This window comes from Haplochromis burtoni, unplaced genomic scaffold (assembly GCF_018398535.1).
Source record: "Haplochromis burtoni strain Fernald_Lab_line unplaced genomic scaffold, NCSU_Asbu1 Contig_125, whole genome shotgun sequence".
NCBI lineage: Eukaryota > Metazoa > Chordata > Actinopteri > Cichliformes > Cichlidae > Haplochromis > Haplochromis burtoni.
Window position 1 is genome coordinate 134181 of NW_024582486.1, and position 22224 is coordinate 156404.

General features: G+C 37.1%; 1 protein-coding gene across 3 annotated transcripts in view; it reads right to left on the bottom strand.

Moving 5' to 3' along the window:
• The window catches only part of LOC102289709 (cadherin-22), a 167990-nt gene that overhangs the window by 23586 nt on the left and 122180 nt on the right, over positions 1–22224 (bottom strand). For all 3 annotated transcript variants that reach the window (XM_005929747.3, XM_042223974.1, XM_042223975.1), the window contains 6 exons: positions 16662–16781; positions 13884–14051; positions 12155–12336; positions 11421–11677; positions 8658–8794; positions 970–1091 (listed from right to left, as the gene is read on the bottom strand). In XM_005929747.3, the coding sequence (XP_005929809.1) occupies positions 970–1091; positions 8658–8794; positions 11421–11677; positions 12155–12336; positions 13884–14051; positions 16662–16781 (986 nt within the window). The remainder of the gene's footprint in view (positions 1–969; positions 1092–8657; positions 8795–11420; positions 11678–12154; positions 12337–13883; positions 14052–16661; positions 16782–22224) is intronic.

Sequence of the window (22224 nt, forward strand, 5' to 3'; positions counted from 1 at the left end):
AACAATACTAAACAAAAAAATACAGAAGTCTCTACCAAACGATACATTACATGGAATCAGAGGAATGCAAAAACCTTGTTCATTTATCAAACATTTGTTTGAATATTTGTGTAATGTTTCCATTTTGGTGACCATATTTCATTCTAACTGCCGCTTCCAAAGACACTGTATACTCTTCATACATAATATTCAATATTGTGAATCATTACAATATATCCAAAATGGATGTTTCACATCCATGATCCTTTATGCTGCATTTGTCCCCCGACATCATTTATGATGTAAACTAACCAAAATATGAAATAGAAAAAGCTTCTAATTTACAAATATGCCAGGAAGCAAGCTGATATTTGTAACTAAGTAATTTAGTCTAAATCAAACAAAACCACAGAATTAAATATGCTGGTATCATAATCAAATCTTCATAGATTTTGAGCCAAACACTTCCTCTGCCTAAAAATACTTTGTCTTTGGTTACTTAGTGGAGTGAATGAGGACTAATAACTAAACACAACCCCCTCTAAAAGTAAAATAAATTAAAAACAGAAATCTCATGTATTTTTGGGTGTAACAACGGACCTAATTTCTCATTCAGTATTGTGGTCATTCATGTCAAAAATGACTGTCAAAAGTGCCTTAAGTAGGTTGTGTGCTGTTTTGCAGTAATATTGATGTTTCAGATTAAAGAAACACAGATAATATTACATTGTGGCAATTTTGTTTCTATTCGGATGTTAATAAAATATGTGTGTGCTGTGGCACAGTGTTTTGGTACAGAGTTTTCAAAGGTCCTCACCTTTAACTTGTTATAGTGAAATCTACTTGACTGGCACTCTTTAGCTTCTTGCTCAACAAAGAGCAATAGTATTTTTTAAAGGATTTTTTTACATCAAAAATACAAAGATTACATTTCTGAGATCACAGTCTAAATGAAATTATTTGAGTCTGTGTTTTATGAAGAAAACATACCTGACCTGGCTTGGCATCTTCGCATATTGAGGCTTCATATGGTGTGGCCAGTTCAGGTGGATTGTCATTCACATCAAGTATCCGAATGCTCACTGACGTTTGGGATGCCATTGTGTGGTTATCTACAAAAGAATGATACAGAAAATAAAAGTTGTGTAAAGAGCTGTGGCAGAAATGTGCATTTGCATTTGCATTATATTATCTCACTATAACTATAGTGTTTGGGGGAAGCCGACAACTGGCAGTGAAACAACAGGTTCTTAGACTGCTCCGACTGTATGTGTCTTTTTTTCCACAGGCATTTTTCTTTGCTTTATTTACCACATGAAAGAGATGAGGTAAAGTTTTAGTTTAACCAGAATATTCATAACGGCCTGGGTTTTCACACATGTAACTGAAACCTAAAATTCAGGCTTATGTGTAACTACAGGGAATTTGTGTTGTGCCAATATGCTGCTAAACACATAGCAGTGTGTAGTATTCGGTGCTCCCTTCTGGATATTGACAGAGGACTGCAGCTGCTGCTAAAAATCCTGCCAATGTGCTGATTTTTCTATAAGAGAGTGGTGTTGATTTCCAAGAATCCATAGACAAAACACTTAATGCACCCTTGTTAGCCTTTAGCAGACAAGACAAAGACACATCTCCCAGTAGGAACCAGAAAGTAGTTTAGTAGCTATGTGCTGAAGGGTTTTGTTAACTTAAAATACATCCACTACCTGAAAAAACACTTTTGTATGCCAGTGAGTGACATAAAAATGGCACCAAAGATGCTAGTTTTGTCTCTAGGTACTCACTATCTGATAACGAAGTGAAAGAGACACACCTCAGCAAATGAGAACTACATGCTTGTGACAAAATTGCAAATGTAGTACTATCATTTTCTTTCTTAAGCCAGTGTCAGCTAGATACATCCAGATATATAACACCACAACACACTCTCAAGACATTTTTCTTAATGGGCAAAAATATAAATGTGGGAGTTGAGAAGATTATATAATTAGTACAATCAAAACCCACTTCAAATTAGCTTGACTTCTCCTTGAATCTTAATTCCCATTCTTAATCATATGATAATGTCTGATGGAGTTTCCATTTTCTCATAAAACACTGTTTGCAGTACAGTAGGGAGCCTTAGGCCTCCTGTGTGCGTGTGTGTGTGCGTGTGTGTGTGTATGAGAGCTTGAGTTAGTGGAAAAAAGAAAGAAAAGGAAAGGAAGAATGGTGTGTGTGTGTGTGTGTGTGTGTGTGTGTGTGTGTGTGTGTGTGTGTGTGTGCATTTTGGGAGAATGGGTGGGGCGGGGGGTGCCCGGTTGCTGCAATTGTTAGTCTGGATATGGTAGGTTAATTGTAGTGCACACTTGATGAATAAATCAGTATACACAGCTGTCACCACCTAGTTTATGCATCTGAGTGGCACCCTACAGAAAATGTAACAACATGCAGCTACTGACAATTACCCAGTGGTTGAATATACACATAAATCAGTTCCAAGTGTTCCACTGAATGAATTTAAATTGTTGTAATTATGTAAATCTGGAAGATAGTTAAGCACAATAAAGTGAACTCACTCATACAAATAAGTGCCTAGTAATTATTAATCCTTATACATAGTACGTAACAACCAAATTAACACAGTCAAGTGATCAAGATGAGAGCTTGCAGTTTTTTAATTGAATATTAGTGCTACTAACTATTTCTATACAGAAGTTAAACTCTGTGGGTTTTTTTTGCTGCTCTTAATTTACTAAATCTAATTAATGTTGCACTTTCTATTAAAAAAACGGTAGTTTTAGTGCAACAAATGATAAATATTTTTGAAAACCAAAATGGACCTGGAAACTGGACTGTAGTCCTTGAAAAGATGCCTACCTTCCTTAACATCCACGGTTTTATAGACTGTCATTATCTTCTCTTTTTTTAGGATGTGGTTTCATTGCAAGACATTAAGTCCTCAACACTGGCATGTCTGTAAATGTGTGTGGTTAAAATAAAAACTCTCCACCACTCTGTGGGAATTGGTTGTCCCACCACAACTTCACACTTGTTTTTTTAATTTTTTTTTTTTGCCTCAAGGTTATTATAGGGATAAACTGACACTTGAGGTTAAACTATGGGTAAACTTAAAGCTGTGTTTTTTTCTTCATGTCTGTGAGCAACCAGATGATGGAAAATTCCAGAGCTTACAAACACAATTATTGGGCCACACTCCAAGTAAAAGAAAAATGACAAGACAGATTTACTAAAGACAGCAAAGCAAACTAATGGTCATCAGACTATAGCAGATAAATTCTCCTGCTCTCTCTCACCACATAGTTCTGTCTAACAGTTGCACAGCAGCTAATGAGAATGCTGGTCTCAACTAATAGCATAATCCTCACATCAATGCAGGGTTTTAATTGACTGCTTTTTGCCAGAGCAGCAAGAGCATAAATGCAAAAAGAGCTCCACCAGTCCTAGATATCTCTTTTTCCTCTTCTAATTTCATCTTCACATTATTCTGTTGTCCCCGCTGTGCCAGAATGAAAACCAGCAATCACCAGATGTTACACATTTTACATTTCAATTCCCAGAACTGAAAAGAGATGAAATAATGTGAGAAAGCGCCTACCACCACAGACTCTCTTCATCGGGACAAAAAAATAAATAAAAAATAAAAAAACAAAAAAAGCGTATTCAGTGAGACAGGTTCATTCATGTGGACCAAGTGGTGCTGTTCTAAATCTGTCTTCAGCTAGTGTAGAAGAATAAAAAAGGATCTCAACAGATTATTGGCATGCTCTGCATCTGTGCTGCACATACCAGCTGTCGAGAATCTTACAGAAAGACTGTCTCTAAGGTGCTGAATTATACTGACATAACTTCAGGGAAGACAGATACAGTATGTGAGTGCTTGCTTGTCTCCTCACACATGTGGATGGCTGCATGTGTGTAGGTGTGTGTCAGGACTGTTACAATGCTCGGGACCAAATGGTTTATTGTCTATGCTGGAGGAGACAGTTTGGTTTAAAATGTCACTTTTGTCAGGAGAGATAAATAAGGATACAAATGTACTCGGGAGCGTGTGCTTTTCGTCTCATTTCTGAGCCGGAGGCCTGTCCATACTGCCTGCAAAGATTTACAGTATTACAGTTTTTTTCTTTTCTCTTGTTGAATAGCTCCAATTTTACACTGACAACCCAGGCTATCAGAAATCTCTTCAGTATATCTTGATTTTGTGTGACTGAGAATTGCTAGTTATGAACAATCGCTTTTAAGCAAAAAAATTGAATGGGTCCTGAACATTGTCAATTACTTAAAACTTGTTACATTTTATCGGGGATGCTTATTAACCTTTTAGATCTTTTCAAGTAGAACATTTTAAGAAGTCTCAAAGATGTGCTGGTTTTATATGCTTCTCCATTATTGTCCCGAAAGAACTGAAGAGGGTAAAAAATACAGGGAAAGTCTGTGGGAAAAAGTTTTTTGTCTTGATCTGTAAACACTTTCCCGTTGAGCTTATGGGCTCCTGTCTATCTTTTAATAGAAGATTACCTGTTATATTAAAGTCCACGCTCATTGGCTAATGACACGTCAATCACAAGTCACTAGCCAATGAGTTTTTGAATTCACAGTCAGACCTGCTTCCTCATCATGCCCATTTTTTGGAACCATGATAACAATGGCACAACAGTTCTTCTCAAGGTTTCAAAGCAGGACATTAGAAACCAGTGGATGACATCACAGTAGCTAAGTCCATCTTCCATGAGGTGGTGAGCTGTACCAAGCTTAGCACAATCCAAAACATCAGAAGATGCTTATTCGTGAATATTTAAAGCATCCTATTTACAGTTGTTTTCCTTATGGAATACTGTTGCAGTGTAATAATGTGATTACATTTATTGTCAGTGCTGAAAGGTGTGAACACTTTACATAGAAAGTTGACAATCCTTTCATACTTTGCTCTTTAGATTCATCTTACCTTCGCATTTTCTAACTTTGACTAAAAAGAGATACTGATCTCTCTTCAGCATCTTCCAACAAATGTGTGATTCATTTGGATTTGCAGAGAATAATGTTCTAACACCATAAAAAAATCAAAGAGTGTGTGTTTTGTTTGCCAGACAGCAAGTGAGAAAAGTTATGCTGTAGAAAATGTTTCTTCTCTGCAACGGTGCAAGAGATAAAGACTTTCAGTTACTTCAGTATCTTTTTGCCCTCAGGGTGATGTTCTTTTTTCCCACCTACCTGTCTGGGGAAAAAAGCAGTTTTGCAAGGTGATATCATACTTGCTATCAGTTCTCGAAAATTATATGTCACTCTAACTTAACCTGATACGTTTCTGCGGAGAAGATTGTCAGGAAGTACGAGTACTGTGGCTAGTGACAGTACATTAAATGTTGTTCCTGTACTCGGGAGGTTCTGCGTTTTCTGGAGGGGAGACAAGCAGTGCATAGATGAGAGGCTTTTTTTGCCAGTGATAGTGTCTGCAGGAGATGTTGCACCTTTTAATTGGGTGATTTCAAAGACATACTATGTGTGCATGTTTGTATTTGAAACTAAAACATCTTTACTCAGGCACATATGGAGTAATTGACATTTAGGTGTTTTTCAGTTTTGCAACAGAGGTTAATCCTGGGGCATTTACACCAAGCATTGTCAGGAAGCAGTTGTCACTTGTCCGATACTGATACACGGGCAGTACAACAGTTCAAAGGTCAGTAATGAACTGGGATAATTAAGGGTTGTGCCACAAAATTTCCAGTTTTAACAATGTCCTCAGACACACTGACCTTGTGGCTGTCTAGCTTTAATGAGCAGAAGGGCCGAAATAAAAAAGCGAACAAAATCATTATGGAGAAAATGAAGTCCCTTCTTAAAATACTTTAGCTCATAGCTTCACAAGTATATGCCTCTCTCCCCCCCCGCTCTATTTCCATCTCTCTTGTGGCCTTTCTGTGTCTACTTATTCTATCTCTTTCTGTCTGCTTTCTGTATGTGTACAGCTCTCAGGACTCCATGAACGGGTGATAAAGAAACATAGTGGATGGGAATTTTGATGGCATTGACCACTGACTCTGTCTGTGTGGATGTTTCCACCAATGGCAATGAGAGAGGCTTTATCTTTCAAGTGCAGGCATGTGTTTATGTCTGATATTGAAAGGTGTATGGTTGCTTTAAATGTTCAATTAACACTAAAACGTGTTTACGAGATAATGCCAAGCACAAAGAGGCAGACCACAAAAGGCTCCAAATTGCTCTGGGAGGACTCAGAAAGGCTAATTTTGTCTTAATGTTTGTGGTGGAAGAGACTGCTTACTATTCAGATTGGGCAGTATTGATTATTGGGGTAATCACAGTCTGGGGCAGACCTTCCAAAAGTGTGGGGCCGCCCCCTGGGGGGGCGCAGAGCCATTGCAGGGGGGCGCAGTATGAAAAGGGGGGACAAAACGCTTGGACACTGCTAGCACGGGGCGCCCACAGAAACGCAAAGCAGGAGATGAAGCATAGCTGAATATGTTTCCAAACCAACTTCATTCTAAGCCAAAGACTAGAAAATATGGTGAAGCATATCTTCCCTTTGGTTTCACCTGCACAAGTGCCAAGGTAGGTCTCCCCTGCAGAATTGGTTTTCCCTGTGTCGGGAGCACGCTGGGCTCTTCAAATCACGGACTAACAGTGTCCCACAGTTTTGCACAGAGAGGCATTTTTTGAAAAATGCATTGATAGCAATGTTGAATATTATTACACGTGAAAAAAAAAAACAACTACAGTAAAATAATTACACCGTGATGCCTCTGCCTTTCTAAATGGAGGGACAGTAACTGCGTGTGTATATGTAAGCATGTAAAACCTGAGGATAGTAAGATTAACAGTAACAGTATATATGCATTCGTCTCTATCTGCCATTCTGCATTTCATGTCATGTAAACGTGGCGCACAGCGTGACGTGAAAAAAGGCACATACCTTTGACGTTGCGTGAGGAACTCTGTATTCCTCGTCCACACGTAAACTGAAAAAAAATGAGTTTTAAAAAATCTCCGTCTTCGGTGATAGGAAACACCGTTTACGTGTGGACGAAACAGCTGCGTTTTCAAAAATACCCGTGTAGGTGTGGACGTAGCCTAAAAGAGTTAGTAGTTTATTTTATTACTGCCTGTCATTTATTGCAGATTACTTGTATTTGCTCAATTGTTTACTAAGTGTTTGAGGTGTGAAAGAAACCGCAATGGAGCAAAATATGGGTGTGTGTGGATGGAGGATGTGTGCGTGCATGTGTGCGAGAAGGGGGGGGTGGACATTTTTCTTGTAAAACAAAGGGGGGCCGAGCAAAAAAAGATTGGGAACCACTGGTCTAGGGGAATATGATTGAGGAACAAATATGAAGACATTTTAAATTCAGCTTTGTTTATGGTATTATTTTTTTTCCGCTTCTATGTGTAGTGCTGGATACCAGTTAGATGCAGAATGCAATCTCCCCTGCTTTCACTGCAACCCTCAAATCACTTCATCTGTAAAAGATTGAAAAAGTGAGGAACACCAGGCTTCCTCCTTTTTCAAGTTTGCTCCTAATGGTATAGTAATAACTTCCCCAGCTTCCTCAAGTTATTACATTCTTCATTTTCTTTGCTGTGACAAAAGAACTCAATGAGATGAAAAAAATGTAAGCTCTTCATTCATTTTCAGCAATGTATTCATCAACTCATCGACAAGCAAGAAAGCGATGACTATATTTTTCTCCTGGAAGAAAAACGAGAGTAGTGCATAGCTGCCTTTGATCTGCGACCAACAGTTTTTCTTGTTATGGTCAATGAAAATAAACGATATACTCTGTCACTGTGTTCAAATGTAAAAAAGTAGAAGAAAGTGTGTGTCAAAACAGTGAAGTCTAGAAAGAAACGATTGAAAATAGTATTACTCTCAAAGAGAAAGTCTTTAAAGCTTATGAGATCTATCGCAAATTGTAAAATCTGTACAAATAAACCAAATCTTAAAAAGATGCCATAAAAGTTCTGCTCATATTACTGCTGTTTCTAGGTTAAACCTCGAGTTATACTCATATTAAAAGACATAAAAGCCATTCAGTCATATACCAAAGAAATAGTAATGATGACATTGGTTTGAGGTTGTCTGTCACCCCTTATAACCCCTGCTGGGAGTCAGCAAATGCTAGAAAGCCAATTTAACTTGTACAATCATTGGCAGGCACTGGGTGTAAACAAAGCTAGCCAATCATTTTGCTTTTTTGTTTTAAAAATCCGGCTGTAAATTGCTCAAACACATGTACATTTTGTTAATTTTAGTTGAAATGTCAGGCAAATTACATCTTTAATCTTTAAACAGTACAATCCAGTTTAAGGACACAACTTTTTCTTTCTTTGTTTTTTGGTAACTCGTTTGTAATCTGACTTCACCATTAGCTGATACTTTTCTAAAACTGAATTTTTGCTTCATTAGAACGCACACAGTTGCTTTCACAAGTAACTTTGAAATATTCAAACATTAGGTCTTCTAATGTCACACTTTAGGATAAACAAGTCAAAATGAATCAGTAAAATAACTCAGTTTGTTTCCAATTGAAACTATAGTGTTCTAATAAACTGTCAGAAAAGTTGGCAAATTAGAATAGTTGATGATAAATAATATTACACTAGTATTAGGTTGTACAGAGTGTTAAACTCAGAGTTTGAAATGGCTAGCAATGTACCTGCTTCTACAGCCTTCACAGTGATATTGTGCCAGCCTGCAGTCTCTCTGTCCAAAATCTTTCCCAGCGTGATGGCACCAGAGTCAGGATCAATATGAAAGATCATCTCCTGGTCTGTAGTCCGATCGATGGAGAACCTATTACAACAAACAATAAAATTAGGATGTAAATGTTAAAGTCGATACAAAAATGGATGAATAATTACAATGAATGATTTATTTATTCATTTCATTTTTTAAGTAACTTAATTATGTTGTGTCTTTAAGATTGTCTTAAAGGCTAAAAAAAGACACCTGTAGATAACATTTTGCAGTAGTTATACATGGTTATGACAAGCGTTGAAACATTTTTTGAAAGCATTTACAGGAGACTTGCCACAAGCTCTGTGACCCTAATAGAGCTATGCCCCTTCACTATATTTCCTTATATACTGACTCGTTCTTTTCTTATGCAGAGAAAAAAAAATGCATTAAATTTTCATTGTGCACTCTAGAAAAAAACACAAATTCATCTTTCCTTCTTTGGGGTATGCGCTGCTCTCAAAAGACTGGTGAGTCAACAAAAATCTGCTGAAATATTTTGTTATTCTCAATTCTTTTCTGCACACACACACCATTCTTAATCAAGTCTACATAAACCACCTCATGATAGCCTATTTGTCAAGGAAACCAGCCAGCAATACCTAGTAACATGGTTACATGTTACAGAAAGCATAGAAATTCATAGCAGGTTTTGATTTTACATGTTTTAGAAAAACAAACAAACAAACAAACAATGATAAATATTAGCATGTTCTGTTTATATTTCACTCATGCCATGTAATGTCATTAAAAAAACTAATTGTGATCATTCAGTCTTAGAGCATTAACATATTTTTACTGTATAAAAAGCTAAGTTTTTAAAATACTGTGCTAACATGATATACTATTACACAAATAAACATAATACCTACAATATAGGTTCTGTATATATAGGTGTCATCATGTGCATAGCTCTGTTAAATCTTAGTGTAACATCCCATTTAGGGCACATATTTGGCTGTATTAGATTTACAACGGAGAGTCTCCCAGTGCAGTCTCTCCCACCATGACAATCAAACCTCCTTTGTTTGGAACACAATGCAACTGCAATTTACAACAATCCAATCACTCCTGCTTCCCACACAGTTTTGAATAGTATTGGCCGTTATTACTTAATGTTGTAATTTGTCACTGTGTCACAAAATTTAGGTGCTTTTCACACTTCTAAGTAGTTTCACACAAAACCACAGTAGGGCTGTTCGATATAACGATATATATCGGATGACGATATAAAAACGTCTATCGTTTCATTTTATCATTTCATGGTGGCGCAAAATAAACTGTTTACGGCAATATTTTATCATCGTTTTGATGGTCACTGTAGTGGCTATATTAATTTCTTAAAGTTCTCTCTTTCTCTTATATTTAATATAACCACACTATGGACGCCAAGCACCTGTTTTTATGCGTTGTGGTTAGCAACAACGACGGTAACACCATCGCGTGTCCACTTGTATATGTTCCATGTAAACCTTTCACAATAAAGCTCAAGATCCTGTTGAGACTTTTCAAAATAAAATGAATCACATGAAAGAGCAGATTATTTACGGATGAGAAGTAAAAAAGAGCCGCCAGGTGCTAAAAAAATAAACCTTAGACTCATTTTTGTGATTTATATCGTAATCGGGAGGATAGAATTCTTATATCGGGATATGAGATTTTGGTCATATCGCACAGCCCTAAACTACAGTGTGAATTTTATGGATATGGTTTTTATACAGATATGTTGTAGAATATATGTATGCATATAGTGCAGTGAAAGCATAAAGTACTATAAATTCCTTTTAAATTATACATAAGCACATGAACATATCTGCTGTCCACTGCCAGCTGCCACTTGTTTTCACCAAGTCAACATAAATGTCTGTTCTATAAAAGCTTTCTTGCCAATCAGTTCCACAGAGCGTGCATTTGATCATTTCCTGTGTATAATTATACAGTTGATAGATAACTATCAATATATAGTTGATAGAGAATATGCTATCAGAGATCATGAGCTTGGTAACTCTATTCAGCAGGTAATTCCTCGCTAACATCTCCCATCTCCCTTTGTCTCAATAACTTACTCGCTTAGTGAAGACACATGCATAAACACAAAGCCTACTTTTATGTTCATAGACACACATATAATTCTGACTGCCGGCTGCCAAGACATTGGTGAATGACAGCGCTGCCATTGTGTTTTACTTTATTACACCTAGAACTCTGAGCCTCATGCATTTTTAATCAAGGTAATTTGCACAGGCCCTGTGTGTGTCGCCGTATACTCTGCCAGTGAGACTATCTTAGACCTTATCTACATTCCCTTCTCACATTGCAATTGCTCCTCCGAGGATATATAAACCAAAGACCTTCAAACACAAGATTACTAGATTATATTGTTTTATCACACATGTTGATCTGAGAGAAAAATGTTCTGTACACTGTCATCAATTGTTAACGTAACAATGCTGTTTGGATTTTCATCTTCAAGAGAAATTGTTAAGGAAATTGTCTTTAAGCCCACCAGCTACATGTGTATCACCTAGTGAACTAAAGTTCTTTAAAAGTCATTTTTTCTTTGAAGAAATTTTTCAACTTCAAAAGTGTCTTCAGTGGTAAAAACGGTTGATGCAGAATGCTGTGATTAAGTGTGTTTTAGGTCTACAATAATATAGCACTACCTTTATTGATCTTGCCATACCTGACAGGTTTATTCTTCACATCTGGATCCCTTGCAGTAACAATTCCAACTAGGGCTCCTACTTTGGCGTCCTCCTGGACTTCCATGATAGTGCCATCGGCTGGGTAAAAGATGGGTGGCTCATCTGTGTCCGACACGCTCACCAGGACAATGGTCTGGTCACGGAAAGAGCCCAGGTCCACAAAACGAGGGTCCACATGCTTATTAACCGCCTCCACAACAACATTGTGTGTGCGTTTGTTCTCAAAGTCCAGCGGCTAGCATAAAAAGGAGAAATACAAAGAAAGATTACAAAAGTACAGGTTTGTACAGACTGTTGATGTGCACAGATCCAGTGCTGTTTGAGAATATATCTTTGAAAAGGCTTAGTGAATTCCAGAGCAGTAATATAGCCATAGCACAGGCTAACTGTTAAGTTATATTGTCACTTCATATTAACATATTACATTATCATGTTATTGAGATTCCAGCGAACCAATGTATTGTTGCTAGCTGGATGTCTTCTTGTTGAGTTTACCATTATGCACATGTTACAAAAGGATTCTTTCATTTATGAGAAACACTTTTATTATTTATTTCAAAGGAAAAAATAAATGTAGCAAATGTGGGAAATATACTCACTTTTTCCTTGACATAAAAGCATTTTCTTTAATTTTTTAATAGGACTGTATTTAAAAGTCTGTTTGTATGAACAATTGTATCACAAGAAATGTATTCTTAGCATTTAAATCTACCTTCTTGATGGAGACAACAGCTTCCTGTGTCTCCATATCTGTCGTGACTTTGAAGAGCTCCCCTCCATCTGTGATCAGATAGCTCATGTCTGTGTTCTCTCCCATGTCTGCATCTGTGGCAATGACGCGTCCAACTGGTGTCCCGACAGCAGCCCCCTCTGACACGGAAAACTGGTACATTTCTGGTAAATAAAGTATGTGGCCCAAGGGTAGAAAATATAGAGGCATTTAAACCAAGATCCAGATTTTTGGTGTACAAAACAACACAAAAGAAAGATGAGATCCAAAAGTAACACAGAAATGAGAAAAACACTAGTGGAGGAAAGATAGGGAAAGATAGATGGACAGCCATAGGTAGAAAAGGGCTGAGGGAAGAAAATCGCTGAAGAGATGGATAGGAAATAGACAGAGAAAAGTGGGAAGAGGAAGTAGATGAGATATCATTAAAGATAAAGTAAAGCACTGTTAAAGAAGGGAAGAAATGGCTAACAGGGGTTAGAGTGCCAATGAAAAGTTATATAGGAAAGGACTGAAAAAGGTAGACTTCATGCAGTTATTAGTGAGCATTCACATACATTAACATTATTATTCTCACATTTGCTATGAAAGCATAGCGCTATATTAACAGTTCCACTAGCCCTAGCCCTCTACCTATTAGAATTAACCCTAGTGTTACATCATATCATTTGACCAATATCATATAATCTGCAATTTAAACCATCTTTAACTAAGAATAAAAACTTGTCGCCATACTCACATTGTCAGCTGTGACTCTAAAGACTAGACCAAAATGAATGAGATCTATCACAGATTATTGTAAAATACTGCAAGAATAAAATAAACAAAAAATAAACGAAAAAGTTATTCGCCAAAATATATGTGTCATATATCTCATATACACATCATATCTCATCCTCCTTATTTATGAAGCTGCATTCAGATTCTATTTCTTCACTATATTGTAGAGTCGAGGAACTTTAATCCTACAGGGTTTATCCCTCTGACTGGGTAAATATGATTTACTGAGATGAAAAAAAAGAGGAATAAGAAAAAGGTGTGTGGAGACATATCAAATACAATCAAACAGACTGTCAGATACTGCATCTGTAGCTTTTACAAAAGTAATACTGTTGTGGGTTACAGCATTAGTTTAACTCCAAAGAAGCAGAATGAAGAAAGAGCTAAAAAAAAAAAAAAGACAAGAAGGGAATGCACTACTTTACTCAGACATGCAATCATACGTCAGTTAGGACTGTTACAATATACCAATTATTTGCACATTGGTACATTTATTTTAAAGACCAATGTATGCTGTATGGACATTTTGGTTTGCTCTAAAGAAGACTATTACTCAACTGAATTAAGTGTGTTTTTGTGTTTAAGAGAGAGAAAATATTTTTAGCCACATTAAACTTTACTTTTTAAATATATTTTGTTGAGTAAATTGAGCATCAAAGACATTCAGCTGAAAAAGAACCCGTCCATAACATTACAATGTACAGTCTATCAATATATAGAGCTATTTTTAATGTATGGCAGGATGCAGGCCGTCTATTCTACTGCATATTTTTAGTGGCTTTTAGGTTGTATACAATTTTCTTGTATGTTGTTGTAATTTGTGCCTTGGCTTTCATTTTCTTCACCCACATTGCCAGTCATTAGCTTCTCTCTATCTCTGTCTCATTATCTTTTTTTTTCTAAAGTGGGAGAATGCACAGGATACACTCACTCTGTGGAAAGCGTGGTGGGTTGTCATTAACGTCCGTGATCACTATGGTCACTGTGGTGGAGCCAGAAAGACCACCCATTTGTCCTGCCATGTCTGTTGCCTTGACGACCAACTCGTAACGATCCTGTGTCTCACGATCCAAATCTGCCACTGCTGTCATGATGATTCCTAATGATTGAGAGATAGAAGTGAGTTTAAGGGAGAGTGGCAGAAAGAGGAAGAGTAGTTAGCAAGTGACACCACTGGAAGCGTTGCATTAGTGGTTAGCTCTTGTGCATTAAACCAATTATATTTCCTCTCAGTCTGAGGATCAACTTGTGATAAGTACTGCATTATGGAGGCAAAAGTACAATGCGTTCCATTTCTCTTCTACCAACAGAATGGATGGGAGAGACCATGTTGTACTGGTGACTCTTCATATACACCATTTTATGGCTTAGCTGTATTAAGATGAATAATATATGGAGGGACAATGAAGGCATGACACAGCTTTCCTGAACTGCACAGTTTCCACTGCTTGGGAAACCATGTTTTGTAGCAGTAACAGCAGAAGTATTACATAAGTTAAAATCGCAAATTCTGGCTTACACCAGAAGAAAAACAACAAAGAAGTGACAAATATTTGTTTATAATTCATCACAAAAAAATCCTAACCAGTGTTTATTAAATGGCTATTTTAGACAACAGTTAATAGTGACTGTGTGAATTTAATAGCACTGTAATATATCTATATATATATATATATATATCTATATATATCATATGTATCTATATATATATATATATATATATATATATATATATATATATATATATATATATATATATATATATATATAATAAATTATATATAATATAGTATATATAATATATATATATATATAGATATATATGTAACAAACACATGGTCTGTTTAAAAAGAGACACTCTCCTTATTGGCCCAGCATTAGCTATATCAGTAGCTCTCTGCTTTACTCTGCAGCAGTAATATAATTTCACGTTACCCCTTGGGATTTTTCGCATCAGAATCTATAGATATACTTCTCGGTCTTGGTGTGCTGTCTCACTCCCAAAGGGTTGCATTGTGTTGGGTATACAACTCACAGATTCCAGTCACATTTAGCCTTGGGACCTGTTCTATGAGTAACCAGAATACAGTACATGCAGCAATAGAGTTAGGGCTGGAGACAGATGACATGCTCCTCTTTTATCCAACAAAGCCAGAGGGGATGCATCTAAATTAGGGCTGTCGAAAGTAAAGCCACAATCTCTAACAAGTATACAGCAGTGGTGCTCCAACTTCATGGTATAGAAACTATATATGCAGATGAATCTACATGGTCTTTATTTATCAAAGAAGTAAAAAAAAAAACTCTATGCACTTCATACTCCAGAGCGTATCACCCCCCCTTAAGATTAAACACTGTAACTGGATGACCGGAATGTGTACACCAACTGTGAAATGGAGCTTCAGTGATTCATTGCATTAACATAATAAATAAATAAATAAATAATATAATCAAGTCTCCCCACTTCATGGATTCTAAAAAAAGATGACTTATACCTGTCACCTCTTCATTCCTTCTGCTACTTTGTGGCTTTAAAAACTGGTGATGCACACATAGTGCTGTTTTCACATTTTTACCACAGGTGCCATTGCACTCTACTTATTCACTTTTGGCAGTTGCATTCATAGACAGCACCTGTGTTGCTTTTATTTCCTTTTTATTTTGAGCCTTGAAAATAAAGAAGCCCCGTTTGAGAGAGTACAGATATAAGCTTGAATGACATCTAGAAGCACAAAGGCATACTCAGTGCCCTATGGCAGTCTACACTTCACTTCATGTTGTGCTTAATTGATAGTTATGAACCATATGCATAATTAAGTAAAAACAGTTTTTTTTCAGTATTGTTACAATTTAGTTAGCAGAAAATCTTATTTCATCATTTTCATAACTTATTGGGATTTATATTGCAGTTTTGGCTGATGTATACCATCGCAAGTTTACTGTTGTTATTGATGCTTCTTGGTAAAATTTAATAGCATATAAAGAATTCTTAATGGGTGAGAAAATCTAGATATTTATTTTTTATAATATAATGATCCACTGTGCTTGTAAAGGGGAGATTAAATAGTATGGTTTAAATATTTTAAAACAGCTAAAAGGACAGTACTTGGATAATCAAAAAACATCTTCAGGCAATTTCAGCTTTGCCAAAGCAACAGAAAAAAAACAGTGACTTGTTATTGAGTTTGTTGTCAAGGTGAGTGAGAGTGATATTAATGAGGTAGATTTCACAGCTGTTTTGTCTCCGCTTTATTTTGACCTTCTTGACTCACACCTATTAGGTTAGCCTGTTTGTCTACAAGATAGGGAGAGAGGTAGGTGGAATAGAGGTCATGAGGCAGAAGCTGGAATGAACCACCTAGTCTCCTGACTAGTCCCACCAAGGCAGAGCCATTTATCATCCAGGTGCTTGGGCTGACCGAATCAAATTGGTGGAGACCAAAAAGGAATCATTAAAACCTTAGTGCTTTTCCCTGGAGAGGAAATCCCTCCCAACAGGCTTTTTCCTGCAGTCCTGAAAGATTGTGGGGTAGGCCATACTGTTTCTATAGGCTCTACACCAGTAAGATCCTCCTTTTACTTAAATCTATATCCTATACACACACGCACTTGTATGTATGTATATATATATATATATATATATAAAGAAAGAAAGAAAGAAAGAAAGGGAAAAAATAAGGTTAATTGAGTGTTGTATGTGTCCTCTTACCTTTGTTTTTATCAACAGTGAAAAACTTTTCTCCATCCAGTACACTGTACACCACTCTGGCACTGCTGCCATATGTTGGGTCATCAGCATCAGATGCAGTAACCTTCATGACAGACGTTCCTTTTGAAAAGAAAAAGCAGTTAAAGGAAAGAAATCAAACTTTTAAGGTTATACTACAATCCTAAAATGCAAATTTGAGCCTGATTCAAGGATGTCAGTGTTTTTTTTTATGAAACTGCTGCCTGTTCTGTCTTTGTGAGGACAAAATTAACAGACTGAAATGATAATTAATGTAAGGGGTTTGGCCAGTATGTTGTAGAACCACAGTAAAAAATACAAAATTTAGAACTGACAGACAAAGCAATCTGACAGCAATCTATGCTCTCAAAAGACAACACCAAACATTCATTAAGGAATGAGGAATAATAAATATATTTTTTATTTATCATTAGGAATATACATTCAGAGGTATGTCAGTATTCTTATAATCGTCTTTGTCTTCAGGTCTCAAATATGCCAACAGTACCACAAAATGTAACACATAAATATTTTCTAAAATTAAAAATAACAATGTAAGTAGGCTTAGTTTATGTGTGTTTGGGTGTCTTTTGATTAATGTATACCCTGAGTGTGCCTGCTGGCAAACTCTTCTGAAAACTACACACCTTCAAGGGCTTTTTTCTATTTGCATTTGAGCTACCAATATACATGCTAATTGATGAAATAGTCATGTGGAGCTTAGGACACACAACTGCAACCACCACAACAATATTGATGATATTGTAATCAGAGCTGTTTGTTTGGTTTTAATCTGGGGGTTTAATGATTTTTTTTTTCCAGGAGCCCAGCATGAGTAGAGGTCTCTTTTTTTTCCTCTTGTACTTTCCCATTGTAGTGTATATTTCAGTGTTTTTTCTGTAACGCTACTGATCTCCGACCTGTATCCCCATGTGTTGTCTGTGTTGTGTGTGTAAGGTCGGGGGGGGTCCCATTTCACTGCAGGGCAACCTGCACGTGGCGAATACAGCCTTGATTGATTGATTGATTGATTGATTGATTGATTGATTGATTGAAATAATACTGGGGGCTCCAAAAGTGGGAGAAGGCAACTGCAATTTAATGTCTAAATTGCACTTTAATGATATTATACGATGTGTCGCACAGAAAGAGCAGTGGAGCAATTTCATTGTAGCTCTTCACACACATAGTATCTGGTTTTTGCAGTCTTGCAATCTTGTTTCAGCTTCTTCATTTCTCACAATATGACTTTTTTTCTATGTTGATGCCTAGGGTAATACGTTGAGAGGAAATGTAAAGAAAATTCCACTTTGATGAGTCAACATTGTATTTTATTGCCACTATTTCGTGGATGTAATAAAGCCTAAGTTGCGCTCCATGTTTTGTTACATTTTTAGAACTAACTACTGAATTACTACCTCTACACTGGAGTTATTTCTAATTCCAGTAACACTGGGGGTATAGTAGCTTGTTTGATTTTTTTAAGGACCTTGTTATGAAAAAGTTAGGAACATATTTAAGGTTATCCTACCATTTTCTTAATCACTTGGGTCCTAGTCACAAAAGCCTATAGACATCTGAGGCTGGTTTACATTGCACTTTTTCAAGTTTGAGTACCACTTAGTAAGTAGGTAGTGAGTGTTTGTAGACATGCCAGTTATCTTTTGTGAAAACTATGGGAAACCATTTGAATTTGCTAGCAATCAAAGAAATCACAAGCAGGCTTTTAATGAAGTAGCCTTTTTGTGACTGCCAGTAACCACTCACCAACCAGATGGGGAATACACACTTTTCTCTAGCAACCAGATGTTATCAACCAGTCTGTGTGGCTGATGCTGAAGCAGTTAAGAAAATGGATGGGAAACCTTAACTGTGTTCCCAACTGTTAATGCCTGAGCTTCTATCCAATTTGGTGTAACAGGGTGCTGGGGGTGCCAGGTGCCATAGAGTGTTTGAAGGGCTAACTCAGACAAAAAAACTAAACATTCATACCTATAGCCAGTTTAGAGCGTGTACGTCATTGGATTGTGCTGAGAAGCCAGGGAATGTGGAGGGAAGCCCACGGAGGCACAGGGGGAACATGCAAATTCCACAACGAAAGGCCCCAGCTGGATTTGAGCCCAGAACTTTCTTGCTGTGATTTGACAGTGCACCAGACTGCACCAGCGTTAATGTAGTTAAGGTTGTGAGCACAGCAATTCATCAGTGTGGGAGACTTAAAAGCATGTGTGTGTGAGTACCTGCAAACACCTGTGTCTGTGTTCATGCATACTTGTCTGCGATTATTTTTGGAAGAGTTGAATTAATGCATTCAGATATTACAGCACCCACTAGCTGTTTCACCTCCATGCCCATAATTTTCCAAACAAATTTTTTGATGTTTCAAATTATCTTTTCACAACACCAAGGCTCAAAGTTGTTATTCATACAGAGGTTGCACACACAGATGAAAGGGAACATGAAGCTGTAGAATCAACATTGTATCATCAAAGCCTGTTAGAAGCTAAAGTAATCTACAACAAACAATTACATATGATTATGAGGCACTTAGACAGAGAATACAAAGAATAAAGTCATTTCCACATGAAATGTTAAATTTGGAATTTGTGGAGCAATGGTGTTTAAGTCATTATTTTCCACTGGGTGTAGTATACTTGTCAACAGTGTGCACAAACAAGCCTCTGGCAGCACAAACGCAGACGTAGCTCCACATTTAGTAGCACATTTTAGTTAAAACTCCACCTAAAGCCTACACAACTTTAGGCTTCCTAATTTTTAGGTTAGGAAACAGCTGCATACTTGTCTCTAGGATGTGAGTACATTTTTTTCGCTGTCTAAAAATATATTCACTTCCAGGCAAATGGAAGATAAAAAGAGATTCCTAGGCACCACAGGTCCTCATGAACAAGGAGTCAGTCTTTGTCTCCATCCCTCTGGAGAATGCTTTAGGTAATTACTGACAGCTGGTGTTGTCCACTAAAGGTCACCACTGTAGCCTTTCTGAGAGCCCTGTCATGCTACTGTCCAGCTACATAATGACCGTATGCTAATGATGCTAATGAGCGGGAAGTGTCAGAGCACTGTTTGTTTCCTGTCATCCAATAGAACTCCTAAGGGGAGAAGCAGGAGGGAGAGGCCAGATTACCATTAAAGCCACCCAGCCATTAAATCAGATGGCTCGGATCACTATTCTATCACTGTCACCTATGGTACTCCTGCCAGCTTGCATGCAAAACTACACCTATCATATGAGGCATCACCCTCTCCTCTGCAAATGTAGTGAAACAAAGCTATTGCATAGCCACTATGAAATATTTTAGGAAACAACTGGTGTAAGATGGGAATGAACAAGGACATTCAAATATGTGCAATGCCACAGAATCATGAATTCTGGTACTGTCAACATCCTTGTGAGGATATTAGTGAAATCCTGATATATTGCAGCTTCCAGTGAATTCAGTGTACTGCATATCAACTAGATTTGAATGAATTTTTAAATTCGTATTCTGAGTTGTATCATCCAGTTATTACCTGTCCCATATATGCAAAATAAGCACCAGTCTCAAAAGATCAAGATATGCTCTGTTCCAGTTGGGGGATGAGTGAGATACCATTCTTATCACATTAAAACATAAGACTTCACAGAGGCTAGGCATTTTCATTACTGGCAACAGGCAGGGGTTTGTTAATTTTTCCTACCTGGTTGGCTCCACTGCTGAAACTCCAACAAAACCATGTTTTGTCCATAGGATTACTCTCTTATCTTAATATTCCCCAGGTAACAATCAGTTTGATGCTCAGCTGTTTCTGGATACTGCCTGGCAGCAACATCAGATGGTTTGGAAGAACTATATAAATGCAAATGCTTCTTTACTGTGTTTATATTAAAAAGAGAAGTGAAGCAGCAAGTTTGGCACTTGAGTTCTTGTTAAAGTTCTGACTTGCTTCAGTGTTTTCAGCGGGATGTCATTACCTACAGTATGTTGTCGTCATTGGTGACACTTAAGCAGATCTGAATGTTGATATACTTGTATGGAGTCAATAAAAATAATGAAATGTAATGCACATAACAGTAACGGGAGAAGTATAGTATGTCTAATGGAGAAAGGTCACAATATTCAATGTCTAACGCCTTCTTCTGCCAATAAAGACATTATTAAATAAACTGCCAAAATATACAGGTCCATATATTTTTTGCAAAAAATTGTTTTTGTTTTTGCTGTGTTCAAAAAAATCTACCTCAAATTTTTAATCTCTCTATACAATGTTACTAATGGTGATTCCAACTGGTTGAATGAAATGAAGTATTTTTCCCAGTTTAAATAGCATCTTAGCATTTAAATACAAAACATTTAACTAGCACTGTTAAATTATGCTATATTCTTATACCATGGTATAGAAAATTTGGCTTTTACCCATTTCACCCTCATCACTGTCTGGTGTTATTATAAATAAAACAGCACTAACAGAGTTGATCAAGATTTCAGTGCCTACACTAAATAAATATGTAGGGCTACTTTTTTTCCTCCCCTGCCTCCGAGTGATGCTGAAAAACCACTTCACACATTCATTACTTCTCACCTGGATGATTGAAATTCATTATTGTCAGGTTGTTCTAAAAGTTCCTGAAAAGGCCACCCATTTAATCTAAAAGGCTGCAATGAGGCTACTAACGGGGACAAGAAAGAGAGATCATATGTTTTGAAATCCATCTTAAAAATCAGGCCACATCATGTCTTAAAGACATCATAGTACCATATTAAGCTAATAGAGCACTTCTCTCTCAGGCTGCAGGATTACACCAGTCAGCAATAAAATTATGACCAGCAGCCTAATATTGTATTGATTCCCCTTTTGCTTTCAAAACAGACCTGACCCATCAAGACATGGACTCTACTAGACCCCTGACCCATGCTGTGGTATGTGGTATGTACCAAGATGTTAGCAACAGATCCTTTAATCCTATAGGTTGCCAGGTGAAGCCTCACTGGCAACACCTCAAACTCATTGTTGTTATCCTCAAACCAATCCTCAACCTGAACCACTTTTCCTTTGTGGCAAAGTGCATTATCGTGCTGAAAGAGACCACAGCCATCAAGGAATACTGTTTCCATGAGAAGGTTTACATGTTCTGTAAAGCTTAGGTAGATAGTACATATCGAAGTAAAATCCACATGGATGGCAGGACTCCAGGCTTCCTAGCAGAACATTGCCCAAAGTATCACAGTGCCTCTGCTGAGGGCCTGCCTTCTTCCAATAATGTATGTTGATGCCAGGTGTTGTACAGATAAGCTACACAGACAGACCCAGATATGCATGTAATGTAAATAAACAAAAAATATTCATTAGACTAGGCTACCTTCTTCCACCATAGAAGAAACTGCTGGTGTGAATGGGTGAATGAGGGAAGTTGTGTAAAGCACTTTGAGTGCTCAGATAGAGTAGAAAAGTGATATATACAGTGGGGCAAAAAAGTATTTAGTCAGCCACCGATTGTGCAAGTTCCCCCACTTAAAATGATGACAGAGGTCAGTAATTTGCACCA